Raw genomic sequence first — 20,712 nt, forward strand, 5'->3', positions numbered from 1 at the left:
AATTACAATTTTTAGGTTAAAACAATTTTACATCAAAATTTGCATGCTAAATTTAAATTTTAAATTGAAAAACATCTTATTTTAAGATTAAAAAAAAAATCAATCTTGAAATAAAGTTTTTAGGTTAAAACAATTTTAAATCAAAATTTGCATGCTAAATTTAAATTTTAAAATGAAAAACATCTTATTTTAAGATTAAAATATTGATTCATTTGATTTTTATTTCTGAGTATTAAAATACTCTGATCATTTTATATTTATTTTGCTTGCCATCGCTTAACTTAGGAAATTTTATTAAAAAATTGCTGAAATTCTCAGCTAAAGCATTAATTTCAATTTTTTCAGAAATTGAAATTTTAAATTTCAGAATGCACAAAACTAACAACTAAAATTAAGTGCTGTTAGTAAAATCTTAATTGAACAATTCTAGTATATTTATATTTTAATATTAATATTACTTATTTTAAAATCATGGTATTAATATTCTAGAATATTAAAAACGAATGATTTTAAAATTCCAGAATATTAATACTGCGTTAAATCAACTATAAATCAATTATAAATTCAAAACAATAAAATCTATTTTATTAAAATCATTTAAAAGGATTTTAAAATAAGGAATTTTATGGATTTAAAAATTCTGCAATGTAAATATTGGTTTAAGTCAACTACAAATACATTTTAAATTAAAAATAATAGCATTTCTTATTTTAAAATCATTTAAAAGAATTTTAATATTAATCAACTATAAATCAATTATAAATTGAAAATAATAAAAATTGCTTATTTAAAAATTGTATGAAAGAATTTCACAATTTTATAATATTCGTTTTAATCAAAAAGGATTTTAAAATTGTATAATATTAATATTGAGTTAAATCAACTATAAATTAAAAATAATTAAATCAATTTTAAATTTTAGAACTTTAATATTGAGTTAAATCACAAAGGATTTTAAAATTTTATAATATTAATATTGAGTTAAATCAACAATAAGCTTTATAAATCAAATGTTTGTTTAATACTATCATTTGATTGCAAACTGTAAAAAGAAGTTATGATAGGAATTACAAATATAATTTAAGAACGCAAAGCACACACAAATTTTTTGAAGTATTACCTATTGTTATTTCTTACAGAAGCTGCTGCACTTGAAAGGAAAAGAAGTCGAATGCATGTACAGTGAATGTTTGTTCTATTAAATGTGCATAAACATTGTTCAAGCTCAACTTTAATTATGCGTTAAACAGTTTGCAAAGCAAAGCCGTATCTAACCTCACAAAAACCGTCGGCAAAAAAAAAGAGAAACACAAGCGTAAAACGCGACGGCAAAAAAACGTAACAAAATACGTATGTAGAGATGCTCGACTAGCGATTGCGATGACTGCGAACTGCGCTGGCGACTGGCGACAACACTGGCAGCAATAAGTAATAAGCAACAAGCTAAACTTGACAGCAGCAGCTGATGAGGGATGTTTTCTTCGCACACACTCACACACAAAGGGTGGCTGCTGCATTGGACCAATCAGCGAGTAGCTGGCGAGTGAGATAGCTAGTTGAGAGAGAAGAAACAAAATGGCTAACGCCAAACGGAAGTTGCACTTGTCGATGTGTGCGAGCGAGACGGCAGCTGAGTGACTGATTTAATCACAGTTAAATGAGATGTTAGCGGAGCGGGAGTGAGAGAGAGCGAGAAAGAGAGAGAGAGAGAGAGTGGGAGGCAAGGTGGAAGAGGTGGAAGAAGTGGAAGCTGTGTGGACTGCCGGCTGTGCACGCTAAACTCTAACGTTTACAGCAACAAATCGCGTAATTCACTTGTGCAGCCACGAGTGTGTGCGTGTGTGTGTGTGCATGTGTGTGTGCGTTATCCTGACGCTGTCGCAGTCAGCGCTGCGCTAAAAGGATTAATAAACGTTCGCATTTCAGTTGTTCATTTGACTTTGCGCTTAACGGTTCAGCTGCCAGCGTCATCAGCGACAAATTCAATTAACAATAAATTCCAACAAAATTCAACAACATTTTTTTTCGTTGCCTTCGCGTTCGTTCTACATTTATTTTTTTTTCATAGTGTTTTGTGCTTTATTAAATAGCATATAAATCATAATTAATAAACTCAAGTGCAATATGTTCACGATCCTGTTTTAAATCTACCTTCAAAGTTTAAAAGTTTTCGACGTTCAACACAAAAAACGACAAATTCAATTTGGACGATAAAATGCAAAGCTCGAAATCGTTTTTAATACGTGATCTACTGGGAGACCTCATCAACCGACGACAAACGGACTCGGGTGAGTTTTCAAAAGTCATGTAAAAGTATTTTTAACAATTTTCAAGATTGCATTCATTTTATTATTATTTTATTATTATCTAATTAGTAAAGCGCAGTAAAATCACACAATTTATTATTTATTGTGCTTTTGTTCCGATAGAATTTCATATCAAAACTTGTTTAGCATTAATTAAGTATATATTTGCCATATATTTGGTATATATTTATTACATATTAAGTATTCATTTGGTATATATTCAGTACACATATGGTATATCTCTTTTTTGGCATATATTTGGTATATATTCAGTACATACACGGTATAAATTTAGAATATTTTTGGTGGACATCAAGTATATATTTGGTATATATTTAATATATATTCAGTATATACGTGGTATATGTTAAGTACATATTCGGTATATAAGGTTGGTCAAAAAGTCTTGCGGTATTTCCGATAGGTGTCTTTGCAAGCGCGTAGTTCTAGTTCTATTTATCGAATCGGTTCATGCGATACCTTTTTGGAAAGCTCTTTTTCCGCGCTAACACGTGTTTGATTTATTGTTGTTTGTCTTGAGTCGTTCGTGAGTTATAGCGTCACAAACATGGAGCAAAATAAAGAGAAAATACGGCATATTTTACAGTTCTACTACGATAAAGGCAAAAATGCAACTCATGCTGCCAATAAAATTTGTGCAGTTTATGGACCCGATACAGTTTCCATTTCCACCGCACAACGATGGTTTCAACGTTTTCGTTCTGGAGCGGAGGTGGTCGAAGATGCGCCACGGTCCGGAAGGCCTGTCGTCGAAAATTGCGATAAAATCGCCGAATTGATCGAAAGAGATCGGCATAGTAGCACCCGTAGCATCGGCCAAGAGCTGGGCATGAGTCATCAAACCGTTTTAAACCATTTGAAGAAGCTTGGATTAAAAAAAAGCTAGATGTATGGGTGCCACACGACTTGACGCAAAAAAACATTTTTGGCCGTATGGATGCATGCGAATCGCTTCTGAATCGCAACAAAATCGACCCGTTTTTGAAGCGGATGGTGACTGGTGATGAAAAGTGGATCACTTACGACAACGTGAAGCGCAAACGGTCGTGGTCGAAAAGCGGTGAAGCTGCCCAGACGGTGGCCAAGCTTGGATTGACGGCCAGGAAGGTTCTTCTGTGTGTTTGGTGGGATTGGCAGGGAATCATCCACTATGAGCTGCTCTCCTATGGCCAAACGCTCAATTCGGACCTGTACTGCCAACAACTGGACCGCTTGAATGCAGCACTCAAGCAGAAGAGGCCATCTTTGATCAACAGAGGCCGAATTGACTTCCATCAGGACAACGCCAGGCCACACACATCTTTGGTGACGCGCCAGAAGCTCCGGGAGCTCGGATGGGAGGTTCTTTTGCATCCGTCGTATAGTCCGGATCTCGCACCAAGTGATTACCACCTATTTCTGTCCATGGCGAACGAGCTTGGTAGTCGGAAATTGGCCACAAGAGTCCTGTGAAAATTGGCTCTCCGAGTTTTTTGCCAATAGAAAAGCGAGCTTCTATAAGAGGGGCATTATGAAGTTGGCATCTCGTTGGGAACTCGTCATCGAACAAAACGGCGCATATTTGACTTAAATCGCATTATTATAACCAATTTTATGAACAATTGAAAATTCAATAAAAATACCGCAAGACTTTTTGGCCAACCTTATATATTAAGTATATGCTTGGTATATATTTAGTATATATTTGGTGTATATCTGGAATATACTTGGTATATACATATTTTTATTATGAAATCTAATGGATCAAGCTTTAACAAAACAATTGCAATTTTTGTACTTATTTTTGTACATCTTTAAGAATCGTGTTACTGCCATATTATTAGGCAATCGAATGTTCATATCAAAATCAGTTTTTATTTAGTATATTTTTAGTATATGTTCAGTATAAGATCTGCAGATCATTAATACACAAACTTTGATATTTTTTTAGCTTATCGAAATCTACTTAATTACAATTTTGTTATATGAAGTGCAACATTATTTAGAACATTAATTTTCAGTAGGAGTTCTTATAATAGACAGAAATGTCTATTCGACTTATCAATCAAGTAACAATATAACAATAAAGCTTATTTATCTCTATCATAGAAATTTAATTATATTTTACTTGAACTTTTCAAGACACAATCGATGCCCAAAATGGAAAGATTTAACTTAATTAACTAACCTTAATCTCAAAATATAAATGATATAAATATTAGAATTCATTTTCTATATATTTTGAAGAATCCCCAAACATTTGACCCATATGTCAAATACTTGTCGAAAAAACTGTTTAAAGGATAAGGGCAAGATAAAAGAGAAATTCGCAGTGCACAAACAATTAGCTACTAAATAGTTGTAATTGTTGAACTAAACTTTATTTAATCTCATGCATAATTAGAAGACACACACAGAATACAGAGCACACAAGATGTGCAAATGAGCGAGCTCCTTAGGCTATTCGAATACCCTGTAGTGAGTCTTCAAGTGCGGCATGATGTTACTTTTCAATTTATTTTGACAAATGTTGAAAACTAATGTTTGCTAACATTATTATAAATATAAAATTCTAATCGGTTTCTTCTATGATAATTCAAACATAAAATCAAACTTAAAAATAATAGTTAACGTTTTTTCTGCAGATAAAATTCTTTTTATAATTTATTTGATATATAGTATAAAAAAGACTGATATTTTGAGTAGCTAGCATTTTTCGAATTATTGCAATTATTATTAGGAAATCGAATGTTCATATCGACATTTCTTTTTTTTTTTAGCATATATGTATTTAGTATAAATTTGAAATAGATTTGGTTTATATTTAGTTTATATCTAGTATATATTTGGTATGTACATAAATCGTTAGAATTTAGTATATATTTGGTATATATTTAGTGTATATTTGGTATATATTCGGTATATATATTTTGGGTTATATTTTGCATATATTTAGTATATACATCGTATTAATTTAGTATATATTCATGGTATATTTGGTATATACTTGGTTTATATTTAGTATAAATCCAGAATATATTTGGTATATAGTTCGAGTATATTTGGCATATATTTGGTGTATACATCTTATAAAATTAGTATATATTTGGTATATATTTAGTGTATATGTGGTATATATTCGGTATATATTTTTTGGGTTATATTTTGTATATATTTAGTATATACATCGTATAAATTTAGTATATATTCATGGTGTATTTGGTATATACTTGGTTTATATTTAGTATACATCTAGTATATATTTGGTATATAGTTCGAGTATATTTGGCATATATTTGGTGTATACATCTTATAAAATTAGTATATATTTGGTATATATTTAGTGTATATTTGGTATATATTTGGTTTACATTTCGTAAAGTATATATTTGGCAGACACACCGTATAAATTAAGTATTTATTTATTCAACATTTAGTATATTTTTAGTATATACATATAAATATATATTTATGGTATACATGGTATATATTTCGTATATGTTTAGTTTATATCTAGTATATATTCGGTATATACAAAAAATACAATTTTAGTATATATTTGATATATGATTAATTTGTATTTAGTATTTGGAATATGTTTAGTATGCATTTTATATATTGATATTTAAGCAACATTTTTCGTAGCCTATTTTTTAGGGTATTTTACGTTCAGCTGCTTGAGGAATTATGCAAAATTGGCTTGTCATTGTTTTGCATGCGCATTGTTCAAGCTTAGCATTGTTCTGTATATTGTTGTTGTGGCTGTTGTTGTTGTTGTGGTTGATTCGAGGCTAAACAATCAAAGTTGTTGTACGTGACAAATTGCTCGAGCGCAAGTTACGAGCGCAAACAACAACAACAACAACGAATTAAATTATTGCCTCAAGCGCTTCTTTGACTCAACTGCACAACAACCACACCCCCTTCCCCTCCCTTCCCTTCCGCCCACCCTCTCTTCCCCACCCTTCGTGCCCTTGTTCACCCACAAATTTGTTGGCTAAAAGTTTTGTTGTCGTTTCTAATTGTGGCAAAGTGTGAGATTTAAATGCCCGCGGCCAATTGTCAGCGGTTACACACACACACACACATGTGCAGCACACTGCTCTCTCTCTCTCTCTCTCTCTCACTCTTCTTCTTGCATCACAATCCGGCAGATCAAAAGTGTTGGGTGGTGCATGTAAAGTGGCGGCTAATTGGCCGCTGCGCAGCAAAGTAATGCGAGACAATTAAGATGCTTGCAAGACACACACACACTCACACACATGCAAGTCTCTGACAGTGAAAGTGAGGTTATGTCGAGTGACTGACAAGTTTACAGTTCGTTGCATACTTTCCTGCGCAGCGTATTCAACAAATTGCTTAAATTGTGATTAAGAATGCAGTAAATGGGAAAGGGATTAAAAAACATAGAAGAAACTTAGTTTAAAGTAAATTAACTACACAGAAAGAAAAAACGTCAACAATAAAATTTTTTTTCCCCTTCTTTTATTTACAAAAAAAGAAAAAACGTCAAGAATAAAATCTTTTTTTCCCTTCTTTTACTTACAATCTGTCTGCCTAAACAATAAGTAAATTTTAACATATAATTAATATTACATTTACAGAAATAGCAGTTTTCAAATGACAAATAACTTCTTTTCAGTTGGTTGAATTTATCCATTTAAAATCTTGAATCCAGATTGTTTCAACATGAATATCTTATTTCAAGATTGTTGTTTTTGAGATCGAGAAAATCTTAAATCAAGAGTTTTTTAATCTAGCCTTTTTTCTCTCTTTGTAGTTATAAATTTTTATTCAATTCAATCTCTTAAGAATTATGTGTGTTAAAATGGATCCTTATACAATTCAATCTTTTAATGAGTCACTGCCATTAACAACATATTTAAATAGCATATTTTAATAGCATGTAAGTTTTGACTTCGTTAGACCCTTTACTTTTTCTTACGCAACTTCGAATATTCCGCGCTTAACTATATTTTGGTTTAATAAATTTGAATAAGACTGACAATCGACTGCTGCTGAAGTGAGAACGTTTACTTTCTACCTTTGACTTAATAGACCCTTTTTCACTTTAGTTTATTATGATGTAAAGGGTCTATAAGATTAGAAATAAACTAAATACATTTTACAAGCTCTCTTATATTGTCTAATAAATAATTTGAAGTTTTTAAACAGCATCAAATCAATCAATCAATAAAATGCTAAGATATTCTCAATTTGAATATTGTTAATAAGCAATACGATATACTATTTCGTTAGACCCTTTACTTTTTATATCGCAACTTTAAATTTTGTCAGCGTAAATACATGTTGGTTGAATAAACTTCAATAAGATAAACAATCGATTTAACTATTGTTACTGATTAAGAACAACATTTGGAAGTATCGAATATCTGCTTGACTTAATAGACTTAAGTTTTTTAAGTGAAGGGTCTAAAAGTTCAGAAATAAACTAATTAATTTATTCAAGTTTCTCTTAGATTGATTAATAATTAATCTGATGTTTATTAATAGCATCAAATCAAGCAATATATAACTCTAAGATGTCTCTGACTTAAAAGATCCTTTTTTAGTTTTTCTATAAGTCAATCAAGTCAATCAAAATGCAACTGCTTCGATATTGGGCTAAATTTGAGTATTGTTGATAAGTAAAGCTCTAATTAAACAGCGATCAGTTTAGATATTTGATTGCTGTCTTATTCTTTATATAGATAATCGAGTAAATCTGTTTATTCAGAGCTCTTTTATTATGTTTTGTAGTTCAATTGGCGGCATGTGCGACTTATTTCTTGTATCTCCGCAATTCAAGTGCCTATTAAATGGCAATTGTGCCGCAAATTGATACGACGTGACTTTTCATCAAAAAATGAAAGCAACTCACTTGAGACGCCCCACAGCTACACACACACACACACACACACAAACACATCGACACACACACACACACATGGGCAAACACACGTGAATAATTGAATCGTCATTCATATGTTTTTCCTTCAGCCTTTCGTCCTCGGCTGTGTGTGAGTGCAACGTCCATATAAATATAGAAGTCAAAACCATTTCGGGGTTAAAATGTAAAAATAATTTCCGCAGCAAAGTTATAAAAATACAATTGAGCAGGCGCCTCTTCAGAAGATGCTCGACTGCTAACTACCCTGTAATTGTTGTAGTTTTACATTCTTTAATGAAAGTCTATATTTTTAGGTTAAGGATTTATAGTATATTTTTCCGTATACTTGGTATAATTATTGAAAAGTAGTATGCTTAAACAGTATGTTTTTCATACTTAGTATAATTGTTGTAGTATGCACGAAAAGTATATTTCGAATTCTTAGTATTATTGTAGTAGTAGTATATTTTTCTGTATGATTATTATATAGTAATACTAACATACATAGTATATTTTGGTGTATATTTAGTATAATTATAGTAGTAGTATATATGCAAAGTATTTTTTGGTATAATAGTATTAATAGTAAATAGTATATTTTTGTGTATACTTAGAATACTTAGTATTATAGTGTAATAGTATGCATGAATTGTATATTTTTGAGTTTATTTAGTATAATTATATTATAGTAGCATACATTCATAGTATATTTTTTATTTATTTAGTATTATTGCAGTAGTAGTATGTATGAATGGTGTATTTGTGCAAAAATTTAGTATAATTATAGTATAGTAGTATGTATTTTTATACTTAGTATAATTGTAATAGAAGTATATTTTTGTGCATATTCAGTATAATTATTGTACTATTTATACGTACTACTACTATTACATATAATTATACTAAATATAAGAAGTATACACAAATTATACCAAATATACACATATATAGTATTTAAATAGCATATTTTAGTACAATTTAGTAGATTTATAGTATACTTTATGAATTTAGTATAATTATCTATAACAGTAGTAGTATGTATAAATAGTATATTTATGTGCATATTCAGTATAATTATAGTAAATATACAAATTATACTATTTAGTATATTTTTAGTAGATTTTCATAAAGTTGACGTATGTGCATATGTATATTCTTGAAATAACTAAATACTTTAGAACTTCACATAGTTTCCACTAATTTGTATACGCTGCAAATTGTGAATTGTTTGATGTATATGAGATTTAAGATGCTGATTGTTCAGATATCCCTCAACCAAAATTGAACAGTGGCAAACTGCAAATTGCTCGTTCATCGAACCTTTTTTAAGACTGACTGCAGCTACCCCATTTTTGATGCACAGCAAGTGGAATCCTTGCTGAGCGTCCTTCGGGGTGGTTCCTATCCTTATGTATCCTCATATGCTCGTATGTTTGGCCGCGCCTTGGGCGCTATGGGAAATGAGTGCAAATTCCAATAGGAAAAAGAGAAGAAGAGAAAAAGAAAAAAACAATTGAGGCGTTCGACGAGTCGTCGAGAAGACACGTGAATTTAATCAGGCAACGATGCCCCGTTGCGTCCAGGATATTTCTGTAACGATGATATAAATAGTGATTCCAAGAGAGTGCGAGAGAGAGAGTAAAATCAACATGATGCTTCTTTTGTCTCGTTAATGGACTTCAACCAACGCCCACTTGAGGAGATGCTTAGCATCGTTGTCTCGCCGCAGCAGGATGATAATGATGAGAGTCCTGTCCATCGCAGATTTAGCGATGCCCCAGAGTGACTTGATCCAAAAGTGCTTGCACGCGCTCGCTCATCTCTCTCGCTCCCTCTCTCTCTCTCTCTCTCCCTCTTTCTCTCTGTGGAATGCATTAACGCCACGCTGCGCTTAAAAGCAGGCTACACTTTATTTTTAACCTCACTTAACGATCTCAACTTGAGTGCAATTGATACGCAAAAAAATAGAAATTAACAACGTGAAACAATAAATTTTACGTTCTCCCTCACTTCGAACTGCAATTCGCATTAAAAAAAAAAACAAACTGCATCTTGAGACTGGCTGAAGGCTTAATTGCAATGACTTTTTCTGTTGGTATTAAATGTACTATTTAGTATATGAAATATAATAAATGGACTTAATGTGCTTTTTAGTGAAGTGTACGAAATATACTTAGTATATGAAATAGACTAAATATACTAAGAGAACTATTTCGAATGTTAAATTTATAAAATGTGCTATTAAATATATAACATTTACTATTTAGTATATGAAATGTACTCAATATACTAAATGTACTATTTAGTATATGAAATGTAGGAAATATACTAAATTAACTATTTGGTATATTATATACTAAATGTATTAAACACACTGAATATACTAAATATACTAAACTAATATTTAATATATGAAATTTACTAAATATACACAATGCACTCAAAATATATTTAAAATACTATTTAGTATATAAAATGTATGAAATGTAAGTTTACTATTTATTTATTTATGAAATACACTAAAAATACCAAATGTAGTAGTCTAATATTTAGTATATTTATTGCATCATTTAAATGTAGTAAATATACTAAATGAACTAAGTATGTCAAATGTACGAAATTAGTATATTATATACTACAATATATGAAATCTACTAAATATAGGAAATGAAATATTTCGTATGTTAAATCTACTATTTATTCTAAATGTATACTAAGTTTATTATTTAGTATGTTAAATGTACTAAATATACTAAATGAAATATTTAGTATATTAAATGTACTATTTAGTATATAATTTATATATAGATAATATACTAATTATATTTAATTATATATGAATAGTTTCTTCTGGCACTTGATTTATTTTATGCGTATTTCTATTTTATTTATTTTTATTCGTATAAGATAAAGTGTGATACAGTAAAGGATATTTAATATTAAATACGGTCACATTTGTTATGCTTATTATGATATAATATGGGCAAACTTACAACAGACTATTTTATTAGTTTATACCAGTATTTTATATATATTATTCGTATTCTAAGTCGCTTACAAAATATTGAATATTTTATTGGTTTCTTCTCGCTCTTAATTTTATTTTATTCGTATTCGTATAAGATAATGTGTGACCATACTACCTTGTTGTATATGTATGTAAGATATTTTAAACTAAATACGATTTCTTTTGTTATTCTAATTATGACACAACACATATTTAATATAGAATATTTGATTAGTATATACATATTAGTATTTTATTATGTATTTTAGGGTCACTTATAAAAATGTATTATCTTATACAAATAATCTATAATCATAATCCTTATTCCCTGTTCCCTTTCTCGCCCCAGAAATCGAACTATCGAACGATGAGTCGGACATTGACATCGAGGATCGCTCGTCGCCAGACTCGACAGCGAACGGATGCCGAGAACGTGATCGGGATCGGGATCAGGAGCTGTTGCTGCATCACTCGCACTCGCACTCGCATCACTACAACCACAACGACGAGTCGAGCGTAGAGTCCTGCGGCACGGCGACGCCAGGACCTCCAGGAGCAGGATCGAACGCTGGTCTCAGTGCAGCGGCTGCTGCAGCGGGAATGGCAGCTGGACTTTTGGCAGCAGCTGCAGCCGGAGACAATGGCGGCGGACCGGGCGGAGGCGGTGGCAACTTAGGGGGCGCCGGTGGTGGGAGTGGCAGCTATGCGGAGCACAAGCTGCAGCTGAGCAAGAGCGGAAGGAAGCCGCGACGACGACGCACAGCGTTCACGCACGCTCAGCTCGCGTATCTGGAGCGCAAGTTTCGATGCCAAAAGTATCTCAGCGTCGCCGATCGCAGCGATGTCGCTGAAACCCTCAATCTATCGGAGACACAGGTCAAGACCTGGTACCAGAATCGACGGTGAGCTCAAGGCATATTTACTTTTATGTATTTATTAATATTTGTGCTAATCTTTATTTCATTTTTTTATTATTCATCGATTCGTTGGTGAGCTCAAGGCATATAATATTTATTGATTTACTTATTATTTTTATTGATTTCTAACTTTTTATTTGGTTGATTATTCTATCTTATTGATATTTTTGCAAATTTAGTTCATTACTTTTATCATTTAACATTTTTTTCATTTTATCATTTATCAAATTATTGATTTTTGCTTTTTCGAATATTTTTATTTATTGGTTAAACTTATTTTTTCTTTCTTTTTTATACATACATATGTATACTTATTTTTAACTTTTTTACTTAGTTGCTTAGTCTATGATTAATCAATTTTATTTATATTTGCGCAAATTTAATTATATGTAAATACATACATATTTTTTATTTGATCATAGAATCAAAATATTGCTTTTCATAATGTTCTTATTTATAAATTTACTTATTATATTCACATTTTATAAATTTAGATGATTATAATTTTAATGTCTTACTATGCGAAAATTGTATTCGATTCTTAAATTGAATTTGCTTTCAACATTTTCTTAACTTTATCCTTACCTGAAACGTTTTCCGTACTCTCTCAATTTCTTATTTATTATTTATTTAAGTTGAATTCATAGTGAAATTTTCGTTAACGTTTGCCTTCGTTTTTCTAACTCTTATTTATTACTATCATTTATCGAATAACGTATCAATTTATTAAATATAATTTGCTAACTTAAATTTGTAATCGAAATTTCCTTAAAGTTTTCCTAAGTTGAATTCGTAATGGTATTTTCGTTAATTTTCCTTGTTATCTTATTTATATTATTAATCAACTTGAATTTGTTGTGCAAACATCTTTCACTTTTTTTGAATTTGTGAATTTCGTTAACGTTTTCCTTACTTAGCTTCTGTTTCTTTTATTTATTATAATTATTTATGGAATGATGTATTAATGTAGCTAAATTTTTTCGTTAGCGTTTTCCTTACTAAAACTTTGCTTTTCTTTATTTCTTATTTATTACTATTCTTGAAATTTCCTTAAACATTTTTCTTAGCTGAATTTGTTTCGGATTTTTCGTTAACGTTTTCCTTAGTACAACTCTTCTTCTTTATCTCATATTTATTGTTATTATTTATCAAATGATGTGTTAATGTATTAATTCTTATTGTAATTTCCTTAACCTATTTTCTTAGCTATGTATATTTGTAACTTAATTTTCTTTAACGTTTTCCATACTACAACTTTTCGCGACTTTTATTTATTTGTATAATTTATAAACTTTTATTTATTATGCAAAAATTGTTCACGTTTTTCTAAATTTGTTGTAGAATTTTCGTTAAGGTTTTCCATACTAAAACTTCGATTCTCTCTCTTTATCTTATTTATTACTATTATTTATCGAATGATATTTGAATGGTTTAAGTTGAATTTAGTTACGTTATCCTTAACTGAATTTGTAGTAGAATTTTCGTTAACGTTTTCCACACTAAAACTTCACATTTATCTTTCTTTCTTTCTCTCTCGATGCAGCACCAAATGGAAGCGACAGAATCAACTGCGTTTGGAGCAGCTTCGTCATCAGGCCACGCTTGAGAAGGACTTTGTGGTGCAGGAGAATGGCGGGGGCGGAGGCGGGGGGCTCGGTTGCTGCCCCAGCGGCTTGTCCAGTTCGTTCAGCGCCGCTGCAGCTGCGGCAGCTGCGGCAAGCAATCCGTGCAACTTCTTGACCTCGGCTGCTGCGGCGGCAATATTCCGCAACGTTGGCTACGTTCACGGCTGTCCCATGTAGACAGCCGCATCCCTCCCCCTCCACCTCCCTCTCCACCTCTCACCTGGCCAATGCTTGCCACATGCCACATGCTGCATGCCACATTGAGTCGACGCCTCTCCACAAACGCTTGCCTATGTAAATAATCGATTTAATTGTTTATCTTCTTTTTTTTTGGACTTTCATCGTGCAATCAAAGCTGATCTGCCCCCCGCCTCTTCCCTCTCTCTCCCTCCCTTCTATCCCATTAACAGCGAACTTAGGTTTAGTCAAATTAACTGTAATATACACACACACACACACACACACACTCAATGAGAATTGTAAACACCACGCACTATGTAAAAGGTTTTTTTTTTTGGTGAAAAATAAAAATTGGATTGCATATTTGATAAAGTTCGTTATGAAAATGAAGACGAGTGAAAATTATTTGGAAATTGTAAAGGGAATATTTATTTTCTTATATAAAATACTTGCAAAGTCTTCAAGTATATACTTCATTATAATAAGCTGAAGAAGCTACTTCGATTGGCATTAAAAAAATTGATTAAATCATTTTTTTGTTTTTCCAAAATTTTTGTTAAGGGGGAAGCATGAAAAATTGGCCAAAAATTGAAAATGTCCTTGTAACTCGGCCATTTGAAGGACTATCGCAATGTCCTTTGTCATACAGTTAGCGCCTGTAGCATAAATCATGAATACATTTTCAAAAGCACGAATATCCTTTTGGCAACAAAGTTATAAGGACTTTTTTGTACAAAGAAATTTGGCTATAATTCGGCTATATCCTTGCTGATCCTGACCGGTTCTTTGTCAATCAACTACTATTAACAAGGACTACAAACTGGCCAAAGGACATCCGAATCGTCCTTGTAGTTTCCGAGTTATCAAGGATTTTCCAATTTTATAACGCTTTCTTACCTATTTTTGCTCACCTGTAAAAACAAATTTACAAGTGTTTTTTTGCAAAAATTGTAGTATACTTTTCAGCGCTTTTTATGGAAAATTCATGCAAAAAATTTGTCAAGGGGAATGCATGAAAAACTGGCCAAAAATTCGAAAATCCTGCGTAACTCGGTCATTTGAAGGACGATTGCGATGTCCTTTGACATGCAGTTAGCTTTTGTTGCATAAATCATGAATACATTTTCAAAAGGATGAATATCCTTTTGGCAACAAAGTCATAAGGACTTTTTTGTTTAGAGAAAATAGGCTATAACTCCGCCATATCCTTTTCGATCCTGACCGGTCCTGTGCCAATCAACTTCTATTGACAAGGACTATTAGTTGACCAAAGGACATGTGGATCGTCCTTACGGTTCTCGAGTTATCTAGGATTCTTAAACTTTCAGGTGATTTTTGAGCCCAGCGCAAAATACAAAAAATGTTGCCTACTTTTAGGGGTTCGCTTTTTAATTGGAATAAATTCAATTGAATTGTGATTGCATTTAATTTGCGCAGCTTACCTTGACATTTTAAAGTATTAAGGCATACTTTTAGATACTTACCTTATTTTTATAATGTTTCTTATAACTGATTTTGTGTTACCCTAAGGCAAATTTATCAAGTTACATTGGAAAAACAGCTTTTGAAAAACTGTTTCAATTTATAAAGTCTTTTATTTGCGTTTATTTCTTTTTATTTATACATTTTTACAGTACATTTTGTTCGTTTGCTTAAGTATGAAGTTAGATTTAGTTGCCACAGTTGCAAATTTAAAGTTAGTTTAATAAAGTATTGTTTTAAAATCTATGATAAATATGTTGTTATGGTATAATTATGAGTTTTCCCTGAAAATTGTTGTTATGGTATTTTATTGCTGGACTGATTTAACTACTTAATAAATCGAAAATCTAAAAAACTGAAATTGTTTTTAAATAAATGCAATCCTTGTTTCTTTGTGAAACGCACGAATTATTTTGTTGGCAGTCATCTCGATGAAATCCCTTGGAAACTGTGGCTTAAAGAGGACAAAAAGATGATCACAGGAATGAAGCAACTGAGAACACTCTGATTCCCTCAGTATCGCAGGCTCTCATTAAGTATTTCTCTCTCTCTCCATTTCCCTCTCTCTCTCCCGCTCTCTCTTTACTGCTGCCAGCATGTGGGCCAGATAACTTTCTTCCCATTTCTGATGTCCTGATAGAATATTTCAAATTTTCATCTTACCTAAAATAAATAAAGTATAAATTTAAAATACTACAATTAAAAAAATGAGCATTATATTATTTATACTTACTATTAAGTAAAAAAAAACTTTTATAATGTGTAATAAATTGAATCCTTGTTTCTTTATGAAACACTCGATTTATTTTGATGGTTATCATCTCAACGAGCTTCCTTAGAAAGCGGATGAAATAGCAGGCGGACATAATCAAGTAGGTAGATGATCACAAGAATGAAGCAGCTGAGAACGCTCTAATTCACTCAATGTGTTAGACTCTCATTGATATTGCGTCTTTATCTCTCTCTCTCTCTCTGTCTCCCTCTATCTTTCTTTCATTGTTTCTCTCTCTCTCTTTCCGTTAACTGCTGCAAGTAGTAGATTTCAAGCAGCCTTCTTCCCATTTGTGGTCTCCTGGTAGTATATTTCAAATTTACATCTCACATGGAATAAAGTAAAATAAATTATAAAATTAAAATCAAATTATTAAAGTTTGCTTTTATTATTTATACTTAGTAGATGAAGAAATCCTTGTTCCTTTTTCTCGACTAAGTCCCTTGAAAACTGTGGCTTAATGCAGGCGAAATACCAGGCGCTCATAATAAAGTATCTCTGAGCTCTCTTTCGCTCTCTCTTTCTTTTTCTCTCTATCTCATTCTCTCGGTTAACTGCTGAGCTTTTAAGTAACTTTCTTGCCATTTCTGGTCTCCTGGTAAAATATTTCAAATTTGTATCTCACCTGAAATAAAGTAAAAAAAATTGATAAAACTAAAATACAAATTATTAAAATGTTCCTATATTATTTATACTTGGTTGATAAGCAAATTAAAAAAAAAAAACTTTTTATTTATTTTAAATATCATTTAAAAATACAAATATATTATGATAAGCAGGAAAATATTTAATGCTCTAAAAGATAAAATGATGAAACTTAAAAGGAAACAGTATTTACTATTTAACGTAATTGCGGAATTAAATAGCAACAAAGCAGTTATTAAGTTTGAACATAATAAAACATTCAAATTTTTCAAAATCAGATTATCGAAAAACTAAAAAGAAAATTTAAGATAAAAAACAGAGTTTTTTCTTAAAGTGCACAAAACCAATCCTTTCTGGTTTTTGGTTAAATTTTCTTATATAAAACGTCACATCTCAAAAGAAAGCAACTTCTCTGGCCTTAAAGACTCTGTTTGCTAAAGACTCACAGGATCTAGCATATTACACAATTGAAGGAGACAATTTTGTAGGTTAAAGGAAAGCACAAGCTTAATTTGGAGCTCACAGTTCAGAGACATTGGTTGAGCTACAAGTTGTGACATGCACGCACATGTTGCGACATGTTGTTTACAGCTGGCACAAAAGCTTACGCTCCGATTGCGACTGCAATTCTGATATTTTGTACTACTGCGATTGCCAACGAAGCGGATTCCACATTCATTGAGTCATGCTTAAAAATCAACTTGAGCGAATCACACAAAACGATATCAATTTGTCGCTATATAGTAGTAAATGGCATCTATCTATATATATGTACATGCATGTGTGTGTATGTGTGGAAGTATTAGTGTGTCTGACATGCTGTGTCAGCCAACCGGAAAACAAGCAAAAACAAACTCTGTGCACGCAATTATTGCAAGAAGCGTTTCTCGCTTATGGGCAGCGCGTGTGCGCAAGCGAGACAGCAACAGTAACGAAAAGCAGCGACGTCGACGTCGCAGTCGACTGCGGTTTGATTTTTCATGCACATTTAGCTCGCGACGATGGAAGCCAAGGCACAAAAAGGAAGAGAAAAATGTTTAGCCACAAATTGAATCTGCGCGTTTAACGAGCAGCCAAAGCAGCCAAAGCTTTCATAGCAGTCAGCTAGTGAGAGCGAGCAACTGCATGAGCGAGCGACAGAGAGAGATAGCGAGTGCATGGCTGTGTGATAGGTGAGTGAGTGCTGTTTGGGGGTGGGAAGTGAGAGGAGGTTGGTTGGGGAGGGGAGGGAGGTAGCGGGGGAAAGCAGACGTAGTTCGAGTGGACGCCAAACGGAAGCAGCACAGAACGCTAATTAAAAAGACACTTGAAAAAAAAGAAGAGGAAGAAGAGGAAAAGGGACGAAAAGCTTGGCAAATAAAAATAGTACAGTAGTTATCCATGAAATTGTCTATGAAATGTGAATGTAATTTAATGAATAAAATGCAGCATAGACGCAACTTGAAGCGTCACGCCCCCTCTCTGCCCCCCTCCACGACCCCTTTGTGGATAGATTTATTTGATTGCGCTTCATTTGCGCATCTATTGAAAAGTCAATTGCATTTTTAATTGGTACATTTTACGTCTGCCATCCTTTTGAAAGCTTGCCCAAAAAGGATTCACTCTCTCTCCCTCTCTCTTTCTCTCTCTCTCTCTTTCTCGCAGTTCTCTGCTTTGCCTTTTGAGGCTACAAAACTTGTTCGTTTTTGTTGTTTCGCTTTGTGCACGCTCGGTCCACTTTGATTTGTATTTATTTAATGAGTTATTAATTGCATTAAGCTTTCAGCTTTGTAATTAACACAACTCGCGATTCAAAACGCGTGAAACATAACCTCAAAAGGCTTAAAGGCGGTCAAAGTCAGTGGCTGTCTGTCTGATTGATTGACTGACTCCTGATTGACTGCCAAGTGGCCGCCATTGATCAATTTGCCATACACAAAACTTTTGCTTTGATAGTCGCTCTGCAATTTTTAATTAACTTTTTCCAGCACTCGCAGCACATTTAGTTAGTGGATAAAGTAATTTCAAATTTGTGTATTTCTATCAAAAACGGTGAAAATAGTTGCGTAACTAACTTTCGCTTCTCTTACATTGCGTATACTTAATGAACTAAAGCTCTGATTTGAAATATATTGTAAAGAAGAAATGCTCTGAATTATATTTATAGATTTTTCATCAATTAATGACGAAAGAGTTTTGCATAATTCACTAAATAGAAAATTATATGATTTTAAACAAATAATAAAGCAAAGCAGTACGGTATTATTCTTAAAATATACCAAAATTATTCGCTGAAAATTACTATAAAAATATACTGAATGTCATACTCGGTATATCAATATACCGCAGTATTCAAAAGGTGACGTTTAATATACAGCAAAAAAATTAATATAAAAAACAGAAAGCTATATTTGGTATTAAATACTACCATTAAAAATAAAATACCATTTAATGGGGATTACTATATATGGTATATTGATATACTGTTTTATTCAAAATATACCATTTAATATATTTAGCTATATTTGGTATATTGACATACTACGTACTATACAATATTACATTAAAAATATACCATTTAATATTAAATGCCATACTTGGTATATTGATTTATTACTATATTCAAAATATACGATTTAATATACCGAAAATATATAAAAATATACTTAAGACTATAATTGGTATATTTCACTCTCAAAACAGTTTTTCAAAAGCTGTTTTTCCAATGTAACTTGATAAATTTACCTTAGCGTAACACAAAATCAGTTATAAGAAACATTATAAAAATAAGGTAAGTATCTAAAAGTATGCCTTAATACTTTAAAATGTCAAGGTAAGCTGCGCAAATTAAATGCAATTACAATTCGATTAAATTTATTCCAATTAAAAAGTGAGCCCCTAAAAGTAGGCAACATTTTTTGTCATTTGCGCAGGGCTCAAAAATCGCCAAAAAGTTGAAGAATCCTGGATAACTCTAGAACCGTAAGGACGATCGGCATGTCCTTTGACCAACTAATAATAGTAGATAATAGTAGTTAATTTACACAAAATCGGTTAGGATCGGTAAGGATACGGGTAAGCTATAGCCTATTTTCTCTAAACGAAAAAGTCCTTATAACTTTGTTGCCAAAAGGATATTCATCCTTTTGAAAATGTATTCATGATTTATGCTATAAGCGCTAACTGTATGCCAAAAGACATCACGATAGTCCTTCAAATGGCCGCGTTACGTAGGATTTTCAATTTTTCATGCATTTCCCTTGACAAATTTTTTGCATCACTTTTCCATAGAAAGCGCTGAAAAGTATGCTACAATTTTTGTCAAAAACACTTGTAATATATTCTATATAATTCATTTTTTAGTATATTGATACATTGTGTTAAAAAAATACCAATCAAATATACCGACTCTATTCTATGAGTAGTGGGATAAACAAATGCAAAATGTGAAACATCCTGAAAAAGGTTTTCAAATTATTCCACATTGCTATAAAAAATAATGTACTCACATATACTAAATAATATTAAAACTCTGTAGAAAGTATAGTATTTTAAAATATCAATTCTTAAAACGTTAGTTTGAAATTTTTAAAGAAAAAAAATCCCAATCACATTTTTAGAGTTTTTATTTTGAAAATTGAAATAAAACTTTGCACTCAAAATTCAAATTAAATTACAATTTGTTAAATCACTAAAAAAATTGCAATTTTTATAAGTAAATTATAAGACCAAAAAAATAAAATTCTCAACAACGAATTGTAAAATGTCGAAAATAATATTCAAATCTTTCCTTTAAAAAACTGTTATTTAATTCAAATATCAAACGCAAAGTAAAACAACAAAAATGAGAAATCCTAAAGTAAATGAAATGTAGCTGGCAAACAAAGAAAACATTTGAAATGTGGGATA

General features: G+C 31.8%; 1 protein-coding gene across 1 annotated transcript; it reads left to right on the forward strand.

Moving 5' to 3' along the window:
- The first annotated feature begins 1,124 nt into the window (after nucleotides 1–1,124).
- On the forward strand, nucleotides 1,125–14,255 carry LOC117564321 (homeobox even-skipped homolog protein 2). The gene is made up of 3 exons (XM_034243025.2): nucleotides 1,125–2,288; nucleotides 11,553–12,105; nucleotides 13,664–14,255. The coding sequence occupies exons 1-3, from the start codon at nucleotides 2,216–2,218 to the stop codon at nucleotides 13,920–13,922; spliced, it is 885 nt and encodes a 294-aa protein (XP_034098916.1). The 5' UTR covers nucleotides 1,125–2,215; the 3' UTR covers nucleotides 13,923–14,255.
- Nucleotides 14,256–20,712: the final 6,457 nt, after the last annotated feature.

Source organism: Drosophila albomicans, chromosome X, assembly GCF_009650485.2.
Source record: "Drosophila albomicans strain 15112-1751.03 chromosome X, ASM965048v2, whole genome shotgun sequence".
In the NCBI taxonomy this organism is placed as follows: Eukaryota; Metazoa; Arthropoda; class Insecta; order Diptera; family Drosophilidae; genus Drosophila; species Drosophila albomicans.